Genomic DNA, 24,116 nt, shown 5'->3' with positions numbered 1-24,116 from the left:
GTCATGACAGATTCACTGATAAACTTGGATGATCCAAAGTCAATTATGCAACACAAGTGCTGAATGTATTCGTGCCAACCGCTGTTGTTAACCCCTGCTCACAAAACACCTCGCTCCATGAAGTCATACAGCGAGTTATTTTTCCTCACCCTTCATTTCACCCAATAAAAACGTTTTCAACCACAGTAAAAGCCTAAAATGTAAGTTTAAATTGTGCTTTTAAAAGTTTGCCCATTTCCATTAGCCAGTCCATCAACTAAGAGTACAGATAAAATTGTGATTTTATGTTTCTACCTTGCAGCACCCGTATTTCAAAAACACCTTTCAAATATTTCCTCTTCCTCCAAGCACAAGACATAAGAGTATGTGAACTGTAGATTGATGTTTGGCAAAAAACGCCTCAATCTGAACTTCCAAACGCTTTTAATCCTTCACTTAGCAACTTCTAAAAAGGCAAAAGACCGGCTTCTTAAATATTGATGTGAGTCGTGAAGAATTTACCATTTCTGGTTCCTTTACATGTTCTTGTGATGATTCAATTATTACTTTTTGAAAAATGGGTCTGTATTATATTACATTTAAAATGATGCATTAGGCAGAAGGTTTTATCAGAAGCGACAGCGCATTCAAGTTATACAATTTATCAAAATGTGTGTTCGCTGGAATTCCAACGAACAACAGAATGCTCTTCCAGGTACATATATTGTGTTTAGTCAACATGTCACATAAACAACCAATCCGTAACTTCACTCTGCTAAAGTTATTTAAAAACAGTCACTTAAACCAAACCATGTTTCTTGTGAAAAACTAAAACTAAACAAAACATATCATGTTTATGTTATAGTTGTGGCATAAAAATGATAAACTTAAAATATATAAAACTAAAATAAAAGTATGGTTTCAGTGGCAACAACACAAACAATGTTGTGTGACCCAAACTTCACTTCCGGACCTCCGCAAAGAACCAATAACTGTTGAGTGGTTTTAATTGAATACAATTAATATACAATTAAATGTAAATGAAAATAAATATGAATTAAATAGCGGAGGTTAACTTGGGGCCAGGCAAGTGCGTCCGATGAAACCGTCTCTAAAAATACATAATTAAAAGATGAACTCACACTAACATTAACTGCTAAAATGGAATCAAAATTGCAAATAATTATTTACAGTAAATTAAGTCCTGAATCCAACCTCACTATTAAACTTCACAGTAACTGCTGCAAATCTCAATTAAGAAAAACTTTCCATTTGCTATGTTTTATACATCTATTCATGTGGCCAAAAATGTCATTTAGTACAGTATGTGTTTTTCCTGGGCATCGAACCTCCACAACCTTGGCATCGCACTTTACAAGCTCCAGACATCCTTCAGCAGAAGATCAGGCTGTCCTTATTCTACCTAGTAATGTTAGTCGAGCAACAACACGACAGTTCAATAGAGACATGTGTTGTGGGGGAGTGCTCTGTATTACCCCTGTGCATTAATGACACAGCATGTGTATAAGAGATCATAAAGCTTTAATGAGATGTGCTAGTTATCTTCCATATTGGCTTGTTCGCACAAAAGGGTTGCGTGTCTCTGCGAGGGACGCCGCCACTTCACCTAATGTCACATCACAGCGGGACACGCACCTTCAGATCAGGTAACTTCAAATGAAATGGCCCGGGCTTCTCCGTTACGCTGTGTGCAAATGAAGATAAAACATCTCATTTACAGGATATAGGGGAAACCTAAGAGTCCATTATTCTCATTTATTTAATGCGCTCTTCAAAGCAAACACCAGTAGCGGTTTCACCTTCAAAACAAACACCCGACAAAGGCACAAAAAAACTATGTAAGTCAACAGTAGTGGCAAAAGACAAAGCAGATGGAGAAAGGGCTCATGTTATAAACATTCTTGTGTATTTGGCAAAGCTTAGAGGGACGCGGACCAACTCAAATTGAACTACGGGTTTCCCAATCACAGAGTTTATTTAGGCCACATCTGCAAGAATTTATTTTAATAGCTAAACTGAGGGCCAAGATTTGAAAGACGAAATATGAAATAAAAACGATACCAAACCAAACGCGGTTTATGGACCTGTCAGCCACCCGCAGGCCTCGCCTAAACTCTAATTGTCGTATTAACAAGTGGCAGTCTGTAGAAAATGGGAGCGTGTTAAGTTTGTGGAAAGCACATAAACCGTAATGCTAAACACATTTGTGATAAGGTAAGTTGCATGAGCCATTTAAGAAACTCAAGTTGAACTAGAGGGTCAATCGGGGTCAGTTAACTGCGTGGCGGATTTGAGTTGTTAAAGACTGTCCTGTGATTACACGCTTGGTAAAGTTGGACGAGCTCTGCTTGAAAACATAATGGACATATATGCCATTTAAAGCTTGGCTTTCAGGTATTGATCTGGCACATTAAGGGCAAAGTCTGTCATGAGTTTGGATTTGTGTCCATTTGTCCATTAGTCTGACAGCACCGGTGACATTCCCACGTGTTAAAATACTAAGTGTGATAGCACTTGAAATCAATCTATTTGGTAAAGGGAAACTGTGTTCTTTCAGTGGCACTGGTGAGAAAATTTACATTCACAGTACACATACACGCATTATATAAACACAAACTTTTATTCTGGATGCGATTAATCGTTGAACAGTCCTAAATTGGGCCAATGGAATTTTTTCCATACTTACACAATAATTATTTCATCAACATAAACGTCTACAATTTTGAAATAGTCGTTTACGCTTTACAATTAGGTGCTATTTGTTAACATTAGTTAATGCATTAGCTAAAGTGTACTAACATGAAAAATACTAGTACAATATTTATTATATTAATGTTAGTTCATGTTAATTTCAGCATTTACTAATATTTTTTAAAATCACACATTGTCACTGTTAACATTAGTTAATGCACCATGAATTAACAGGAATAACCATTGACATGAACAAACATAAACAGGGATGAATAAACACTGTAAAACTAAATAGTTTATTGTTAGCTAACGGATTTACTACCGTTAACAAATTGTACCTAATTGTAGGTGTAACTAATTGTGAAGTGTTACCAAATAGTCTAACAAACTATAAATACACCAATGTGCTGGAAATCACATCACCATTCATTTGGCCACATCTAAAAATGTACATCAAATGTTAAAATATATGTTATTTTATGCTGTGGTTTGGAAAGCTTTTCAAAGTATTTTTTTAGTACAGGCGGAGGGAATATATCACTTTCCTATTCATCTCACCCGTACATGATGTAATTTGAGCAAAATGCCCATAAGACACTTCACAGCAACACATTTGGTCTCATTATTGAAACAGAAACACAAAATGGAAATATGGCTTCTCTCAATTTCATTAAGATGATGGCTGAGGATGTATTCAGACCTTTAGTCTTACATTGTTTTCCCCTCCGGCAACAGGATTGAATGTCACAGTAGTTTCATAGCGTGCTCTAAAGTACGGGCTTAAATTACATCACAGCCGTAGAATGAAGACGTGTTTAAGCCTTAATAAAGACACAGACCAAGTTTGAAGCTTGGTCCAATGTGTGGACCACTTGAAAGAATATGTTTTTATATCCATCAGTCTATATATACACAATATGGACAAAAGTATTGGGATGCCCGCTTCTAATTTGACTACTTTAGTCATTTCCTTGAGTTAAAAGATGGAAACAATATTTGTTTTGATTGGAATTACTGGAATAGATAAGCATGTTTAGTAGAAGGGGGTTTCATATCTTGTATGTAGACTTACTAGTAAAATAGTAATCTTCACTCAAGGAGCTCTTTTAAAATTCTGTAGCAAAATCTAAAAAAATCACATTCATTTTATCAGTAAATGTGATCCCTGGGACGTTTCACCAAGTGAGCCAAAGGAACCGTGTTAGATAAAAGATTTACATTCACGGATTTAAATGTACATCCCTCATCTGACAGATTTACATGCGGTCCGGATTCTGTTACCCAACACTGCCTGTGGACAAGAGTGCATATCTCTATTCTCCCAAAGCAGCACATAAAACACAGCATCTTCGGCCCAGCGGAGGATAAAGGTAAACACAGAGTCAGGGACGCCGGCTGATTTATTCTGACATGCCAACCAGAGCATCACTTTCACTTAAGCAGGATGCGCTTTGGACTGAGCCTGCAGATGAGCATCTCCAGGGAACAGATAGAGCGAGAGAGACAGCTCTATCTTCCCGAATCAGAACGTGACAACACGTGCACCCAGAATTAGCATCAAAGACCTCTGCGGTCTGCAGAACATCCGCTGACACCTCCGCCCCGCGTTAGCCTCAGATATGACGCCTAATCTTAAAAGCGTTGCTCAAACGGGCAATCGCGAGAGGAAACCGTTTTCAATTATCACGAGAAGAAGGGCACTTTACTTTCCTCTTTTATTGCGCTTGTTTGGAGCCAGAGAAAGTTAGAAGATAACAGGGCTCCCAGACAAGTTAATCTCTAGCAGTCGCTTCAATTCAGAAACACGTTCTAGAAAAAACAGTGTTTCAAAGAAGATAGCAATCAACCAAAATTGCACAGTGGGAGGGAACAACACACAAGCCGGGACGCCCGGCAGCCGCCCCGTCGAGATGTGACCACGTCTGCATTTGCTCAGAGGTGTTCCCCGTCTCGCATTCCTGCCTGTTTGTCACGATAAAGGTGAAAAAAAGTTTGAGGAGACAAAACAGATGCTCAATGGTACTCCAGCATCTGTTTTCAACTTCCAGAGAAGTCTTTTCTCAATTACAGCTCGCTGTGGGAGCCCTCCGTCAGCCAGGGCTTAATGCCACCTTGTGCCATTCATCTTAAATTAAATAGCTTAATCATGGCCAAGACAGAATGGTACAACATGGCAGTGCAGTAAGTAATTGCCCTTCTCCCATTGAGAAGAACAGCACACCGCTCCACTTTCTGCCAGATGAGAGGCTCTGTGTAGAATCCCACACCTGTGTTCTCACTCATAAACACAACCTTACTGTTTACTACAACCCCTGGCATTTCATTCATCAAAGTTCAGCCAGTAAATAAATACTGGAAATGTTTTTCATTTTACATGAAAATCTGTTTACATAGATTAAAAAGAGGGAAGGACGAAAGGCATCAGGTGCAGTATTAGAAAAAGAAAATGTAATGCAGAAAATCGCTTTTATATATTTAGTTTCGGCATTGTTCTTCACGGCTAGTTAACATTGGCATTTGGAGTTACTTTATCTTCAATGCTGTGGCTAAAGAAATTACGTTTGAGCTGTGAATTGCCAGTTTAAATGTGAAGAAGAGATAGAAATGCAAATGCAAAAAAACTCCGTCTGCCCATTGTAAATTGGACCGGGAATAGTAAGGAATGTAAAGATTTCCACCTGATCTAGAATTTGTAACTATTTTATGAGGTGGCTAATTCCTATTCATTTGTACAATTTGAATCTCATTGTCCGACTTAAGCCCCTCCCCTAACCCAACCTCTAAATCTGTTGTCACTGTTGCGAAAGGAAATCGTACTAAAACGAGCAAATAAGATCGTACAATTCATACGAATAAGCCACCACGAAAATTAGTTACAAAAAACTGTGAGATTGTATTGAACGATTCTGATTCCAGTTCCAATAACGATTCAAGCGAATAATCAAATTGCTCATTTGTGTATTCATTCGTCATATTAGTCCTACTTTTATTCTAAACAAAAATACTAAACGTAAATAATAGCATATTGCTGATTTCAATCTCGAAAAGTAAACATTTTGCAAAGTAAACTGAATCTATACTGAAGATATACTAAATATAATGAATCGTGACTCTTTCAAACAATTTCAAAGGAGAGAATTGATTCATACGAGTCACCTGTTCAGAAATCACACTACACTGCACTGCCAGGACCAGCGACGACAATGTAAAATAAAGTTCTTATTTCATGACCTCTTACGTGGGACTGTTTGTATTCAGTAGATACAAACAAATGCATTTAATAGTGGGTGCAGATCAATCGCTGTTAATGAAACTGAACGTCATAACAAGAACTTTATTTTTTAAAAAGCGTATCTTGTTTTAAAAAGCAATGCTCGATGCAAAACGTTATTCATAAACCTTATTTTTAAACACACATAACAATATCAGATAATCATATTTCGAAGGGAAACTGAATCATAAACTGAATAAAGACAATTGGGTGCAATTGACACGTAAGGGAAACGAGTGAATGACAGACAAACAGCAAATTAAACACTTGCTATAAAGAAACAATACAAATGAGCCAGCGTGTTCCTCATCAGCGATGACTGAAAAACTTCATTAAAACCTGGCTGAGGGCAGAACTGGCAGTGACTTTGCTAAAATGTGACCATAACTTATTACCTCAGTGTGTGTGAGTAATGAAGAGTGTTGCCACTCGCACCCCAAACGGCTAAACCGGGGCTTATCTTAATCAGCTGTAGTTTGTAACACGAAACACAGAACTAAAAAGCTACTGCTACACAAAACTGACTGGGCAAAGATCACATTTCTTCATGCTTGTGAGAGAAAAAGAATACGCTGGAAGACCCACAACACGCACACACCCCGACACAAAAACATTCACACCACCCCATGTAAACATACAACCGAGAAATGTTTGTTTTTTACTCACATCTGAGTTAAAGCGGAGCTGACAGATGTTGCACGAAATAACTTGCTTTTTCTTGGGAGGGATGGAGACTCCAAATGTGTGGTTGATTACCGCTTTCTGGACTGGGTCCATCTGGAAGACAAACAGCGGAGGGACACTTTTAGAAAAGTAGGGTGAGTTAGAGAGACAGCCAGAGAGTTAGTGAGATAGGACACACACGGTCTCTGTGACCCTGAACGCTGGGGGGAAATGAGAGTAATAAGCATTTGGAGCTGTAGGCGGGACAGCTGTTTAATGGTGAGAATCAATGGTCTAGCTGGTCTCCTGGGCTCCTCCTGATAGAAATAGATACTCGGATTAGTCAACCGAAAAGATGAACGTGTAAAGACGACCTGCCAAATCAGCAAACGAAAGCTTCCAGCATTTAGATTTAAACCATCAACTTATTCTTAATTGAAATAAACACATTCAATCAAAGCAAGTTAAGTAAACCATTGGCAATATAAATACATTTTAATACCGCAGTCTAACAATATCTCAGCATATGTGCTGTGTTAACATTTTTGAGACGACACAGATGCTCTACGCAGTGAAACTGTTTTAGGCGTAAAATTGTCTGAAGCCTGTTAAAAAATCTGTTTTTTTAAATCATGTGCAGGGGAATGTGAAAGCAGTAACAAAGGTAAATTCAGCTTATACCTAATATATACATATAATATATACATTTGTACATTACAGTCCATGTTTTACAAACAATGCGTAGCGTGCATATTGCACACACTCACAACCGCAATGAAAACACTGGAGCATATTATTTCAGTATTAAATAAATGGACAAAACTGAACAACCTCTCAAATACGCCTTGTGCAGAATCCATCAATATTACGTAGAGCTTTTCTGTGCTCCTCAAGCATGAAACTCTGGCAGAAGAACGGACTTCTGGGTTTGCCTCCAAGTCATCTAACCATTTCACATTCTCACAGCCGTTCCATTTTTTGCAGGAAAACATTTTAAAACTCACTTGACAGACAAACCGAGTAAAATGCAAGATCATGTGGTGAAAAAGTAAAAAATTGAATGTGTGACACTATCCTGGCATACTTTGCATGAAACAAATGGAGTGCGTCCATAGAGAAGTTCAGCATGAATTCACAAGCGGTCAGAGGCCAACAGAGAGAGACAGAAAGAGAATGAGAGAGACTTTGGGCGATGTGGTAGAGGTCATCTACTCTCACGACAACTCGCTCTCTCACCCTCTAACACACACAAACGCATGCGCGCTGCACACACACACACACACACACACAAACCAGAGCTGTTTACAGATGCTTGTATTTCAGGCTGATTAGCTCTGAATAACTGATGAGCTTTGGTAAACAGGAGTGAGTGATCACTAGACAGGGAAACATGTTTGCTCCTGATAAGATTTCCTACCAGCTCTGCCCATTAAGAATTTACAACCATTATTTCACCACGCCGGATGGATTCATGTACCTCCAAAGCCTTGACTTACTCTAAAGGACTTCATCTATAAAAGCACCATCTCTGTTTAAAACATAAAATTGCAGGTAATGTTAAATTGTGGAATTGATGCAAACCCTCAAGTCTGATGAACACAGAGGAGAGGACATTTGGAAGAATGCTTGTAACCAAACAGTTCTTGGCCACCATTGAATACCATAGTAGGACAAATTGCTTTATAAATATATTATAGGAAATATAGGAAAGCAAACAGTTCCGGGGCACTTTTGACTACTATTATAATTCTTCCTACTATGGTAGTCAACGGTGGCCAAGAAATGTTTGGTTACAAGCATTCTGCCAAGTATCTTTCTCTGTAATCTTTCATTAAAATAAATAAACGTATACGATTACAGAATCTTCATTTTTGGGTGAACCAATCCTGTGTCCCATATTTTGTACATTTCTCAAAATATCTTCTTTTTGTTTTCCACAAAATAAAGCGTCAAATACAGGTTTTGAACAACTTGAGGGTGAATTTGTAGTTTTGGGTCAACTACCCTTTAATTCCACCCTGACCAAGAATTCATTTTTACAGCCGCCTGATTCAAACCCAAGATCGATTTCAGCTTTTTTCAGATGTATTCGTAATCATTAGTGTACATTATACTTTTTTTTTTGTTTTGTCACTGAAATGATTTGTGCTAGATGCACTTTAATTGTAAAAACACTGTCTGCTGACACAAATAACATCTCACTTCAATCAGAAAGTCCAGCTTACAGACTGAATGGCACCAGTGGAGTCCTAGAGCTGTAAAAACTGCTTTCACACCCACCAAACAAACTGATCTCTGAAATCAAATGGACTTGGGTCTGCGCCACAATCTCGAGTGTAAAAGCATCATAAGAGGCTGACTTTAGATAAGAATACAGCCCTCTCCCTCTATTGGATTAGAGAACATCAGAAAGGATGAGCAGCCATCCATTCACAACCTCTGCAGGTCACTAATGCATTCCCTGTCGTTCAGCCACTAGCTCTACGGCACGGCAAATGCCCCCCGTTCTTTACAGAAACTCAAAACGTGACTGTACAGAGGGAATCTGTCAACTCTTAAGCATTGCCTGTCGTGCGTGATTCTGAACAGCAGTAACCTGTAATTAAAATCTCAGTTCTGATCACGAGTATACCCGATACAGGGATGTATCTCGTATAGTATAAGTGTACAATTAGTACAGCATACTTATTTTAAACGATAAAAAGATAGTATACTTTCAGTCCACTTTTTAGATACCTTTCACACATATACTGAAAATGGCCCGATTTGATGACAGAAATAAATATTTGGCCTTTACTTGTACACAGTCTTTTGATCAAGATGTTCTTTATTATTATTATATTAAATACCAGTATAATAAGGTAACTAAAGTATACTTGGCTTGTAGTTTTATTTAGTATTTAGTCTCCAATTAAATACAATTTTCACACAGTTTCACATACTGTCTTATAAACTTCCATGGTTAAGTTTATACAGTCAGAGTACAAGTCAGAAAATGTGTGTGTTGAACTAAAACATGATCTTCTTTGTACACAATGATAAGATTTAACGTTCTTAAAATATACTTAAAGGACAAATGTATATTTCAAGTAGAAAAATGAATACCTAAATATGAACATTTGATATAGAAATAATAAACTGTAGATATGATGTTTATCTCACTTAAAGAAAAAATTGCTTGCGGTACAAAAAATACTAAACTATTAGTTTACTTAGATAATAAGTTGTGTACTAAAAGGTTATTATTGTTACACAAATAAAGTATACTTTTATAAACTAAAAAGCGTGCCAATTCAGTTTCAAGTAGTTTTGAAATAGTACACGTATAAGCATACGTCTAGTACATTCATATTAGTACACTACTTAAAGTATACTTAAAAATCTAAGTATGCTTATAATGAACTTACATATAAATACACAGTTTAGGTATTAAGTATACTAGTATATACACTATGTACTATGTATTAGTAATATAGTTGCAACTTTCATGAGCCATCTAAATATAAATTTATATAAGTATCTACCTAAACTAAAATAAAGGTATATTACATTTTGTGTAATAAACATATACTGTACATCTCCGTTTTTGGATGAGCCAGTCTCATGCTTTCCCCTTCAGATTTTTAGTATGCCACTGAGAGTGACTTAACCTGTCAGTCAGGGCTTGTTAATCACATTATCCTGAGAGGAAGAGACCTCAGTCACCGTCGAATGATTTCAAATTAAAGCTCGCTGCAATTCACCTTTATTCCTTCATTATAAAAAAATCTATCAAATAAACAAACATGACCGGGACTATGATTCTTAAACAATGCACACACTCAAGCAGGGAAATGAAATGAAGGCAAACAGACACAAAGGCAGATTATGATGAAAGTGAATTTCTTACTGACGTGATAAGGATCAGGGAAGAGGAGAGATGAGGAACAGATGTGAGAGGAGCTCTGTTAACTGTTCTTCATCTCGCTATGCTCGTGTCATATCTTCAGTAGTGTCAGCTGCAGTCGGCATATCAACAAACCACCCGCAGTCCCATTTCCTAGCACATCACTGTAAGTTTCTTTCTTTTTTTCTTTCTTGTCCCTACAGTTAGAACATCTTAAAGTGAGCTGATAGCTGTGACCTTGTCCGGGCCGCAGAGCGTCTCTGAAGCACAGAAAGCCGAGCAGATGGATTATGTGCTGCTTCTCTTCATGGCTGAGATCACCTGGCTGAGCACAAACTGGCCTCAGTCTGTTGTGACTTTGGCCGCATTGATTTCAGTCATACCGAGAGAGACGGAGCGAGCTGTGACTATGCGCTGGCTGTAATCACACCGCGATCATTCCTCATCGCCGCGGCCCACTCAAGCACAAAATCACAATCTTACTGATGGCTAGCTCCTCTTTATCCAACGCTGCCTCAACAACACAGCTTTATTCAATATACTTCTATGAGACAAATTGTTCTGTTTCCTCTTACCGCTCTATATCATTTGTATTATTATCAGCCTGAATAGACGATACGCGGAGTGACCCTGACTCAATGTCAAAAGTGAGTGTACTTCTGTGTGAAGTCAATTTGTAAAATCATCGTCTTTCCACAGCACGATACTCAATGCTTTCTTATTGCACTTTTTGTTTTCATTTTTTATTTCCTGTACGCTGTAATCTTTGTTTGGTTAAAAATGAAAAAGTAAGTATACAGTATCACCTTACCGTGATTCATATCTCATAATAACGATTTATAAGACCAGCCAAGAGACTTGCAAAACAATGTTTGCTTCAGACAGAGATGGTGATATAGGAAGGCATAGGTTACGTATTTCTGCTTCCAGTAATTACTTCACAAACAAAGCAGTAACACAATTCAACTTTTCACATTTAACTGTTCGTCTTTATTTTTAATAAATAAATAATAAATAGTAAACAGTCGCAAAAGAATATTGCAGAAGTATGCTTACATTTTGCTGGTATTATGACCATTCTGTCCGTGACCTGTGATATCTTGTTAAGGAATCTGGTAGATTCATGCTAATAGCAGCTTGGGACCTGCGGGTTTCTCGCTCTGCGTGTGGACTGGAGGAAGCACTAATTATACATAAGGACACCTGCTCATGATGTTCCACAAACAGTCGGCTCTGATGGACTGCCAGGACAGGCATATGTCAGGGCACATACGCTCAACTATGTTTTTATGACACAATGAAAACAGCGTGCTCCTTACTTCAAATCAAAGCATGTTATATACTGTACACTCATTTCGGATTCTTTTCATAGGTGAGTTCCTCCTATGCAATACCTTACTCCAAAACCCTTGTAATTTCAAGCTGCAATCGGTAACTTTTGCATTTATATAACTATCTCTGTTGGAAACAAAAATGACAGGTAATGCCGTGGTCAGATTAGACTTTGAGCATACGTAATAAGTGCCGCAAAAGTGGGCGGGAGCGATTCTTCCATCTTTAACATTTCTGTACCTAGAGGTCACGCTGTGAAGTTTTGATCTTCTAATGGTCTAACGCAATCACGCGAGGTGAATTCGCAGGTCAGAAACTTGAACTTTGCTATGCAGCGAAATCCCAAATATCTTCGGACGGGCTTGCGTTTCCGTTCTGCATGCGTATTAACGGAAGTCAATGGAGCGAAAAAGTCAAGTGTGACCGCGGCTTTACTTCGGCAAAAGGCGTGAGACGCCAAGCAGACGTTTCCCACAAAATCGTCCCCGACAGCACAACTTCAAAATGTTTATTATAAGCTTACAGTTGTGAAATGGGTTCATGTAAAAAGACACTTCATGTACGGTCCCAAAATTGTATTTAGTTTATTTCACACGAAAAAAGGAAAGAACTGTTTTAATAAAGCTCAAGCATTTAAACTTTATTTTGTGTAACTTTGCTATTTACACAATGTCAAGAAAATTCAATCCAAAGTTAACAATTGCCTAATGAGAGAGACTTCATTTACATGGTGTGCATGGTGTAAAGTTTGGTACTTCATTTAAACATCGTTTGAAATTTTACTATACAGATTTCTATTATTTCTAACACTAATATCATTTGAATCTTTTAAAACGAGGGGTCTATATTTTATCAACATACTGTATTGAATAACAAAACGTACTGCATAGTAGTTGAAAAACAAAAATGTCAATTTCAGGAGATTTAGAATAGAGAGGTGAGATAAATCGGAGACAAACAAACAAACAACAGCTGATCAAGTGATACCTCGAAAACAACTGCAAATCATGTGCATGGCTAACTATAATTACGGCGTTCCATGGAAGCTCGACAGAGAATACTGTGATTAGCTTCATTAGTTGAAAATAATTTATTTGATGGCCTTGTAGGGAGACGGTATAATTACGGTAATTCTGCAGTGAGATGATTGCAGCATGGAGAATCTCTTGATTTGCAGGAACAGTCGAGCAGTAATTATGACAGCTTCTGCCCGTTATTTGTTTATTTACGGCGCAAACTGTTGGGCGCTACTACAGACCGCACACCGTCTGATGAATATTATGCATGAAAATTGCAGAACAGAAACGCTGATCACATTAACATTTTGCATGTCGGTCATTGATTCTTGGACAGAATGAGCTGTGGATTTGACTTCATGCCGATTATTAAATCCTGGCTATGAGAGACAAGGCTAAAACGAACCGCTTTTATTAAAACTCTCCTTTCGAGCCACTACAGGACAGTGCAGCGGAGAGAATAAAATGAAAGTGGTGAAGGCGACAAGAAAGAAGTAGAAAGATATTGGGTAGAACAAAAAAGGCAGAAGCAGTTAAACAAGCTCCAAATTCAGACGGACTTTCTTTCTATTTCAGATCCCATCAGCTCTTTCTCCGTGTCTCCCTTCATTGCCATCAGCTCAACAGCCTGGGTTTGGGGAGATAAAAGCTCAAATCGATTTCGCTCCCTCTCATTCTGGGAGGCTGGACCAGGGGCTGGAATCAATGTCTGAAGGGACGGCACTTCTGCAAACACACACAATGTTCGGCCATGTTCAAAATGGAACGTAAAGCATGCCTATGCAGCCCAATATGATGAAAAACCACATTGCAATGTGAACTGATTTAATATCTTCTATTGACCTTGGTTGGGTATCAAGGCTAAAACATAAAGACATAAAACCACTGTAAAGCAGCACAAAACCTGAAGGCTGAATAGGGTCACAAACTTGCAAGTGATACATTTTTAATCCAAATTGAAATATGTTTTCGGCCGGGAATAAAAAGACTAACTCTTTGAAAATGCTCATACATGCTCTCCTTCAAAAAGGAAACTATGGAAAAGCACCCAGCTCTCCTTGTATTTACATTTCTTCTGGTTCATTCATTCCGTTCAATTCTATTTTTATAGCGCTATTACAATTTGCATTGCATCAAAGCAGCTGTACAAGAGAACCAAAACCAAGAAAACAACAAAAGTTAAACACAAATGAAAATAGGAGGTCAAACTAAATGCTAAAGCAGTAAAGTCTCCTTCATACTAAGAATAAAGATCACCAAACTGTATAATTATGCACACTACAACATTATTTTTATTCTACGCTAAATGCTAAAAGAGTCCTTTAAAATCAGATGGATTTTGAATGGCTGTCAATATGTTTTATTTTTCATCAGAAGGATGAAATTTATCCTTTGGTGTGGCAGCAAAAATTTAGTAAAAAACCTAACAATGAAGATAAATCTGTTTTATGCAATTTTATATGATCATATAAATATTAATAATTAAAAAAAAATTAATATTAACAGTTTGTTTTTCTACATATTGCCGTCACAGCATAGGACACATTAAGTTGTCAACTACCCGTAAACTTTTAATGTAAGCGTACAAAAATATATACTGTGTAAAGTATATAAAGCATCACTACTTAATGAAAATTAATGCTTCATTAATAAAGAAATGTATAAAAGTAATATGGAAAAGAAAATCTGTTTATAATGCACATGTGGGCAAATGTTACAGACCATCTTGCTATTTCACACATGCAGAAAATAAGACAAAAATAAATAAATGTTTCATACTTTTTTTAAACGGAAGGCGCCCTTCTGAACACCACCATATAATGATACTGGCCCACTTTGTAGCATTTCACAACGACAACAACAGCTTGTGAAAGAATCCATCATGAACGATATCCGCGAAACATAACATTAGCTCTCCGCACTCAATCTGTTTCTTTCTGAACCGGCAGGCTCTTAATTCCATCAGTGTCAACCCACACAGGAACGAGGCCAACATTAAAAGGGAACAAAGCCAAGAGAGGGGAGATGAAAGTGGGCTTGCTTACCGTATTGAAATTGGGGAACAGACCGACCGGAGAGGAGCTCTCCATGGGGAAGGTCATGAAAGACTTCATATCCAGAGTGGACTGCATCATTAGAGAAGAAGTCCGAACCAGTGTGGGGAGCGTGTTGCTATGACAGGAACTTCCTGAAGAGAGAAAGAGAGAGAGACAGTCAATGATAAGATGTTGAGCGCAAGTGTAATGTCGATGTTCTCTGACCTAATCACAAGAAAGAAAAATTCACAGATCATTTTTTCTAGACATTAAAGAGCATTGCGATAACAACGCAAGGTTGTGGGTTCGATCCCAGGGGTTTGCACATACCTATGTATAACCATTTGTTTTTGGTGAACTATTCCTTTAAATGTACCCAAAATGCAGATAATTTACATATTATTTGAATTTTTATTTAAAATAAGCAATATCTAAGGTGATAGTTCACCCAGAAAATTTAAATTCTGTCATCATTTACACACCCTCAGATTATTTCAAACCTGTTTATATTTATTTGTTCTGTATAACACAAAGAAAGATATTTGGGACACTTCATTTGCCAGTACTGAAAATAGCTTTAATTCCTCCAAACATCGTTCTTTGTTTTCATCAGAACAAAGTAATAGAGGAATGAAATGACATGAGGGTGAATAAATGATGACAGAACATTTTTGGGTATCCCTTTAAAATAAACATCAACTCTCCAGAGCTAGGAAAGAGTAATACAAAATTCATCTTCTTGGTATAGCTAAGTTAAATTCATAACACCAATCCATCTCTCAAAGAAATCTCCCCTGTCTACACATGAGGTTGCGACAAATAATGTTTCTGCACGGCTGCATGGACAGGGAATTTAAACAGGGGTGTACAGAAAAGTGACCAGATTAATGAAAGCAAACTCTTCATCATGGGCTAAATGAAGCGGAACATCTCAGCGCTGTAGAGCCGCACTGGGAGAAAAGACTGGCACCAAAGAGATGTGCCGGCCTTGCGGTTGGCTGCATCCAAATATGTCACCCAGCATGCAAAAAGCAGTACATTAAGTGAGCAGGATTTCAAATATCCAGCACCTGTGTTGCATCTGCTTCACTGCATTTGGACTCTGAAGGATGCAACCAGTGGACACTTTGCTATACGATGCCAATAACAAACTTGACCAAAACTAACTTTGACAATTTAAAGGAAAAGTTCGAATAAAAAGAAGATTTTTGTCATCATTTACTCCCCCTCATGTCATTTTCCAATCCTTAAGACTTGTTCTGCAGAACACAAAAGATATTTTGAAGAATGTTGGTAACCAAACAACATTTCTCCACTATTTTAATTTGTGCTCCACAAAGTTTCCACTGAGTTTCGAACAACATGAGGGTATCTTTGAATGAACTATTGAATGAATGACCTTTAAGACAATAAAGCCTATGTGTAGACCTTGTACTAAGTATGCTGTAAAATGCTTTAAATTCATAAATAAAGACCCGAAAAACCTATCAAAGTCTCGTATTCATTGACACAACACAGTAGTTGAACTGGAATTAGGATCATGTACTTTTTACTGCTTTAACGTCCAACCTGATGTGTGATAGAAAAAAGAAAAGGATCTCATGTAATGTGGCATGGAGAGATCTAATGATGTATGGGCAGAAAGGGAAAAGGCCAGTTGTAGTTCACTGCAGTCGTCAAGCAGGGGCATATCATCAGTGTGGTAAAAAAACAGAGAGCTCATTTCTGGTTTAACAAATCCTATGGCAACCGTAAGCAAGCATGCTTTTAGCATGGCAGGGGATATGCAAGCCTCTAAAGCCACCCAGGAGGTAAAATGTACCATAAAGCTGTTTTAATCATAAGCTAGAGTAGTACATTTATGCTCTTTAGAGAAAAAACATATTTCATTTTTACCATTTGATATTAAAGATGAAAATTGCTGCGGAGCTGCTCTCTTTATTAGCTCAAAATACATAAAAGAGTTCTCAGGTGTAAGTTCAATTTTGTCTCTAATATTTCTCCAAGAAACAGACACAAAAAAGACAATTACTGACATATAGTTAAAGAAAAAAGCAATAGCATGTGGATAGATAATTTGGTCTTGAGAGATTCTGATGAGTTGGTAATGAAATCTCTGACTTGAGTCTTTTTCTCAAATGTATCATTTCAAAAGAAATAGATTTCAGCATGAGCCTCCATTTGCTCTTAATGTCATTGGTGTCTCTAAAGAACCCTCACGGAGATTTAGAATGGCTCCTATGGGTTGGTCTGGTAAAAAACAGATAAAAGACTCAATGCACGTGAATGCGAATCAAACTAAAAAAGGAGCAATGCTGAATATGAGCAATAACTTTTGCCCCGATAAGATACATCTTTTCCAATTGTCCAACAAGTTAAGGACAACGAATGGCCCTTCAATCGAAGCGTATAGTTGCAAACGGGGTGTGTGATGTTTTGACCCAATGTTTAGAATGCAGATTAGTCGGTCTGACTCACACTGTGCCAGCGGTGAAAAGCAGCTAGGATCTTGTGTTGTGCCGGCCTTACCGACATCATTTGGTTACATAAATCTGCTTTCACTTTTATAAAACAAAATCTAATTCTGATGACAGAGACGGAACAGTTGTTTCTATAAATTCATACGATGTGTGCACAAAAAACAACTTCTAGGATAAGAATTTTCAGAAAGGATATTTAAGTTTTCCTTTCCTGTCCCGTTTTCAACACCAGCAACATTAAAGCTAAAATGACTTGTAATTTATTCGTAAAAAGAACTCTACTTTGAGAGCCATTACTGATTGCAGAACAACTGATGCGGACTGTATTACAAATGCAAACACTTCATTGTGGACAGATGTCTCCCCTTTTACCTGGACATCTGAGCACAGAAACAGACTTATTTTATTCCCATTTGCTGAATGTAATGAGAACCACATGCAATAACTGAACTTGGCCCATCGACTGGCATCAAAATTCATAGTTTTGATTTGAAGCTCTGTGGCCCAAGCAGAACATTCAGTTTCAATAAAACAACTGCTTTTTCATGCTGCATATGAGGCAAAACACTGTTTATTTCTGAACTTTAATGAAACCATCACAGATGTAGGGATGTATTCTGGTAATGACTCTTCTCACCACATAGGTTTTAACCCTCGAACACATTTCATTCTTTAACCCTTGATTTTTTGGATTTTGTATCCATATACTTAATATGTAAGATCACTCATTGGCATATTGATAGAATTATCAACATTTCAAAAATAACCAAGTAACCCAATGCAATAACTTCATTAAAATATTGGCATACTGAATTAAGACTGATATTATTGTTTATATGTCTGCATTTTAGTTTGTAATTTATCTCTTCTTTCTTGCATCTATTCAACCCTTTGAAGCCAGTAACTATGCATTTAAATTGCAAGACGTAAACAGTGGTCCAGAAGCTCTTCCTGTTTCATTTTTATTTATAAGTAGTATTTTGTTTAAATCATACAAATACAATTTGTTGAACATTTTAAATCGGTTATAAATGTTCGACTGGTTGTATTTTGTTCAAACGTTTGTGTAGTAACTGGGGGTTCTTCTGGATCAGCATTTGACTTGATTCGTAGAAGTCATTATTCCTGCAATTCCCTTATATTAGTGAAACTGAAATTCCGCACTCGATTTAAATATCTGTCCAATGTAGTGTGTCTCAAGCATCAAAGGCTTACATAAAACTAGCTTTTCTATTCTTTTAATTTACCTCTGTTATACTCTACCTCAAGTGTCAGGATGAATTGCAGGGAACAATACCAGAGGAGCATTACAAAGAGCCGTGCTTCGTTTCAGGACAGACTTACCGGGGGTTTGAAGACTGTGGTCAGGGCCGACCATTAAAACTGATGACAGGAAAAAATGTGTGTCTGTGTGAGAGAGCGTCTGCTGTAATTACCATTCTTCACATGTGCACTCGGCACCAGAGAGCTCTGTTTGGCCAGAACAGCACACATAGAGTATGTGTGAAAACTGTATGAGTCAACGTTGCATTAAGAGGACTAACAAAAATGTACTGTTGTGATACCCAGGTACACAGATGCACTGTAGATTTAGCTTATGACCACTATAAACATGGTGATAGACACTTAAAGGGATAGTTCACCTCAAAAATGTAAATGATGAGAATTCTCATCATTTAAGTGTATAACTGTATAACTAATATTTTTTCACAGAACAATAAAGAAGAATGAAGTTGGTAACGGTTCAGCTTCGGCACCCATTCACTTCTATTTTATGGACACAAAACCAATCCAAGAGAATGGGCCGGTTAACAACTTTCTTCAGTTTTGGGTGAACTATCACTTTAAAAATTAAGGTGTTATAAAGGGATTTGCAGCAATGGCATTGAAGAACAGATTATTGGTTCCCCAAAGAACTTTTCAGTCTTACAAGAATGTTTCCTCTTTTTACAACAAAAAACTTTTGTGCAAAAGACAGACCCCACACGGATGTTCTTTATTGAACCATATGGATCAACAAAGAACCTTTAGCTGTTTCATCTCACTTGAACATTTGTAATGTTATTACTGTTATTACAACTATTGTATATTTGCTAATATTACTCAGGTGGCCTCATCCAATTTGTACATCTGTTACTATTACTGCTGCTATAGTTATCATGTACTTGCACTCAATTTGCACATGATACTGCACTATTGTTTTTCTAACATAATTTCATACTGTACATTTACAGTACAACAGTCTATGTTTAGTTTTATTTGATGTTTTAGCATAGTTCTTCTTATTATTTTTCTTACATTGTACGTATGTATGTATGTGTATAGTTTGTGTACGTGTGTGTATAGCTTTGCACGGTCTTGGCATTCATTATGGACAGCAAAGTAAGAATTCCATTGCTCAGGGAAACTTGGGCATATGACAATAAACACTTTGAATCCTTAAGGAACCTTTATTTTTGAGAGTGCATCACACTACAATGACCGTTTTAGTTCATGACAAACACATGTTTAAATGGAAAAAGAACAAATATTATTTTTACTTGTATTAGAACATCACAGACTCTAAACAAGCAAGTGGGATATTCGATTTGTGTCTCATCTCAGCTGTCATCCAGCGTATTAGACATTTGACATGTGTACGAATCACTCAAATGAATTCAAAAGCACCATCTCTTAAAACCAGTTCAGTATCTGGAGAATGAAACCTAAGAAAGTAATGACTGTTACCTGGGAAACGTTGGTGATAGCGCAGCATTGTGAGTTGTGAGCGGATGAGGAGTTACGTGGTTTACATGTTTTTGAGCTTTGTGATTTGGACCTTGATTAGCATGTTTGAATCCATTTCCTTACAATGATAAAGTAGGATGGGCATGACAAATGTGTGTCGTCGTAGTCATTTACCTCTTCAGCGGTACAAAAACAGCCACCAACAGGCAATGGAGCATTCCACGCTTACACAAAGCATTCTAAAAAACACACATAGTCAGTTGTTGATGCAGGTAATGATCACACCGGGTGGCTGTTTCCAAGGCATGGCCTCTAACAATGCTGACAAAATTGGCGGTACTCGCAAGACTGCATGTCATTAGGAAAAGGAAAGGAGAGGTTAAAACGTACTGAATAATCCAGTGTCGAGCTGAACCACATCAGCCAGGTAAACAACAGGGGGCTTTTAACAACAAAAAAGCAGTCTCCTGCCTGATGCCTTGTTAAGAAACCCATACATGTTTCTTACCTCACATCCCTCAGAGAACATTTCCAATACTATGTTGTGTCCTGTGAAACCTGTAATTTATTGTTATGTACAATACTTTCTAAAAAGCTAATTTGTTATTTAGAAGGCACTTTTATCCAAAGCAAATTACAGCACAGTCCCGCCAGAATAACTTTGAGTAAGTGCCCGGCACGAGGGAACAATGCTAACAGCTCAATGATCAATCTTGGTAGGGTTTAAGCCTGCAATATTGTAGTTGAAAGCCACTTAAACCGCTAGCCATTGTCACCCCACAACGTCTACAATTCCTTCATCTTGAAGGAAAACAAGCCATTAGCCACAGTTCTTCTTTCATAGTGAGATTCTGAGAATAGTCTGGTAGAAATGTGTCTGGGCTTAAATCTGCAATGTTATATACATAACTATGTCTTCGGAGGTGAATAAAGGCCTAATGGACATAATGAAGCGATATGTTTTTATTACCTTAGAATGAGATATTTCTATCTACATACACACCAGGTTTCTTGGCATTGAATTGGCCATGTTGTTTCTACAGTAGCCCTAAACGGACAAACTGCTCTACAGAGCGTTTTCTAAATATGTTAACTCTTTCGGCAAAGAAACAACATCTTAGTCCTGTGTCAGCCACTGTAGTGCCTCAAAAGGCAACTTCACCGCAAGTTTCATACACTGGACCCATACAAAGACAACCAAACACTGTTTTGGGACAAGAATAAGCACCAATAAACTGGAGTGTACTAATGTCAAAGTGGTTATATATTGTTTTGTGTTCTGCAGAAGAAAGAAAGTCATACAGGTTTGGAATTACATGTCAGTGAACAAACAATGAAAGAATTTTCAATTCTGGCTGAACTATCCGTGTAAAGGCCTGCAGTAAAAACAGCACAGTCAAATCATCACACATCACATAGCCACATTAGGTTTAAGTATACCGTAATCCACACACACAAAAGTGTACAGACATAAAACTGCAACCGAGTTCAAAAGTCAGTTATTCAGGGTAGATGACTATCATTCACTGAAGAGTCTTTCTTTATAATCATAGCTCAAACCGTCCATCAAAGACTTGCTGCAGCTGCAAAGGACATAAATGGTGTATTGCCACTCAACCTCAAGCCATTTCACACAAAAGCCACAGACTGAAATCGAAACTAAAATTATTTAAATAAACCTTGTCCAGTGTTTCTCTTTCAACTCAGTTTCATCACCCAGCCACGTGCCTTTAAGTCCGATATGAGAAAGGAGAAAGAAAGCGTATGACCGGCAGCTGGCAGCTGCACCTGTCTCTCAGATGTTCCCTCTTTGTAGAAATGGCCAACAGACCTCCAGTCCAAGTGTTGTGAAGCAAAATAAATGTTTTTCGTGAGAAATAGAATGAGATTGAAACCAGTATTGGTCTCTAATTTTTACAGTTGAATATATCAACTTGTTATACAATGCTTGGTAACATGTCAGAACCAATGAAGTTTGGAGTATAACAGCGTTAGGGCTGAGGAGATGGGGAAGAGCAAAACAAATATGAAGACTTGAAAAACATGCAGTATTATATAGGATATCTAATATCTTATGACCTGTGTAGTAAACCGTGCCATCTATTTAAATTTTATAGTAAAAAAACACTTGGATACTCTGCCTACCATCTGGTTTCAGGACAGAAATAAAATTTTTTTCCTTTTTTGAATATGACACAGTTATGTCCAGGTGCTTATCAGTGCTTTGAGTGGCTCTACGTGATGCAGACGGAACGCCGTGACATTTGCAGCGTTGATGGAGTGAGAGCTTTGACTCTCCTGCGGAGGGGGAATGGGAACTGGCGAGAGGCCCTTGGCTCAACTTCACCCTTTCGCAACGCTGAATTCCACCATCTGATTTTATTTGACAATGCCAAATCAAACGGAGCACTCTGAGACTTCACTTATCCCAAAGGTTAGTCAACATACACTTTATCTCAAAGGGGTATTCTGCAAGATAAAAATGAAGGAAAAACTGTTTTGACTTTTCAGACTGAATAATGTCTTCTTTGAGTACTTACAGAGATAATTCATCCACATTTTAATCCCTTCATCATTTATTCCCGAGGAACCTAAAATGAGACGTTGGGCAGAATGTGATGGAGAGTCTCAGTCACCGTTCAGTTTTATTGTATGGAAAATGAAAACATTATGGTGATGATCTCTCGTGATCAGTATGTTCTCCTCTTTTGTTTCACAGAAGAAATAAAGTCATACAGGTTTGGAATAACATGTAAGAAAATTAATTTTCATTTTGGGGTGAACTAACCACTTAAGAATGAGGGGAGTTTTTGCAGTAAATTCATCTTACTATGTGCATGCTATGGCAGCGCCATGGTTTCAACAACTGATCAAACGTAGAAGCATCAGCCAAATGTATATACAGTTCTGGCCAAAAGTGAACTCCAACTTTGGAAAATGCTTTGCTATTTACTCAAATATATTTTAAAATGTGCTTCCTTTGGGCTTCTATGCATTTTTTATACAGTCCCTGCTGAAAAATATAACCTGCCCAAACCACAATAGAAACTATTTAAAGGTTATAATGGCAATTGTATTTGATTTAAAAAGCCTTAAACAGTTTAGCCCCTACAAACATAACAGAGCTTCTATCACACTACAACCCATCACGCTCTCTGAGATCTCAAAACTCAGGACTTTTGATAACACCAAAGGGGGTCGAGCTTTCTCATAAGTAGCACCTAAACTCTCGAACAGCCTTCCCGACGCAATTCGAGGGTCAGACACACTCACCCAATTTAAATCTAGATTAAAGACACATCTTTTCCGCCAAGCATTTACTTAATGCAAACTAAACCACCGGGAGACTGCTGACATAAGATATTATTTACTAGAATAATTTTACTTGTTCTATAAACACCATGTGCTGTGCTGTGTTTTACCTTTTCTGTGTTTTTCATTTTTTCTTATTTTCCCCTGTAAAGCTGCTTTGGAAAAATGCACATTGTGAAAAGCGCAATATAAATACAATTTAATTGAATCATCATGGATGGATGGATGGAACTATAATGGTGTCTACTGGTATGTGATGGACTCTATTGGTGGGATATATGGAATAATGCCATAAATGTAATAATGTAAATGCCTTTTGTAATGGTTTTAATGAAAAAAGCTAATGGTTCATAATGATATTTTAATGGAAACCATTAGAATTTCATCTGAGGTTTTCTATTGGGTTTGTGTTGTTTTTTTCAGTAGTATTGTAACCCAAATTCTCTGTTATTTGCTTTTTTGCCAAATAATTTTGTCCAATAAATACATTAAATGTTTTGTCCATTTTATAACCATACCCTTTATATTTCGATGAAATAATCGAACCTGTGGTAGCATTAAAAGCAGACATTTCATAAATATGCCTCTGGGACATCACTTTTGGCCACCACTGTACTGAAACTATTTTACATGTAAAACGCAGAGAAAGGTATTCGCTGTATACATGTAAAGGTTATAAGGTTGACTCTTTTATTGTAAGAT

General features: G+C 37.5%; 1 protein-coding gene across 2 annotated transcripts in view; it reads right to left on the bottom strand.

The window, feature by feature from the left end:
* The window catches only part of znf385b (zinc finger protein 385B), a 101,558-nt gene that overhangs the window by 11,020 nt on the left and 66,422 nt on the right, over window positions 1–24,116 (bottom strand). For both annotated transcript variants that reach the window (XM_079463653.1, XM_079463652.1), the window contains exons 3-4: window positions 14,905–15,047; window positions 6,629–6,739 (exon numbers count right to left, since the gene is read on the bottom strand). In XM_079463653.1, coding sequence (XP_079319779.1) covers window positions 6,629–6,739; window positions 14,905–15,047 — 254 coding nt within the window. The remainder of the gene's footprint in view (window positions 1–6,628; window positions 6,740–14,904; window positions 15,048–24,116) is intronic.

Source organism: Barbatula barbatula (assembly GCF_947034865.1).
Source record: "Barbatula barbatula genome assembly, chromosome: 9".
NCBI lineage: Eukaryota > Metazoa > Chordata > Actinopteri > Cypriniformes > Nemacheilidae > Barbatula > Barbatula barbatula.
The sequence above is the reverse complement of the archived record's forward strand: the minus strand, read 5'-3'. Positions and strand labels throughout refer to the sequence as shown.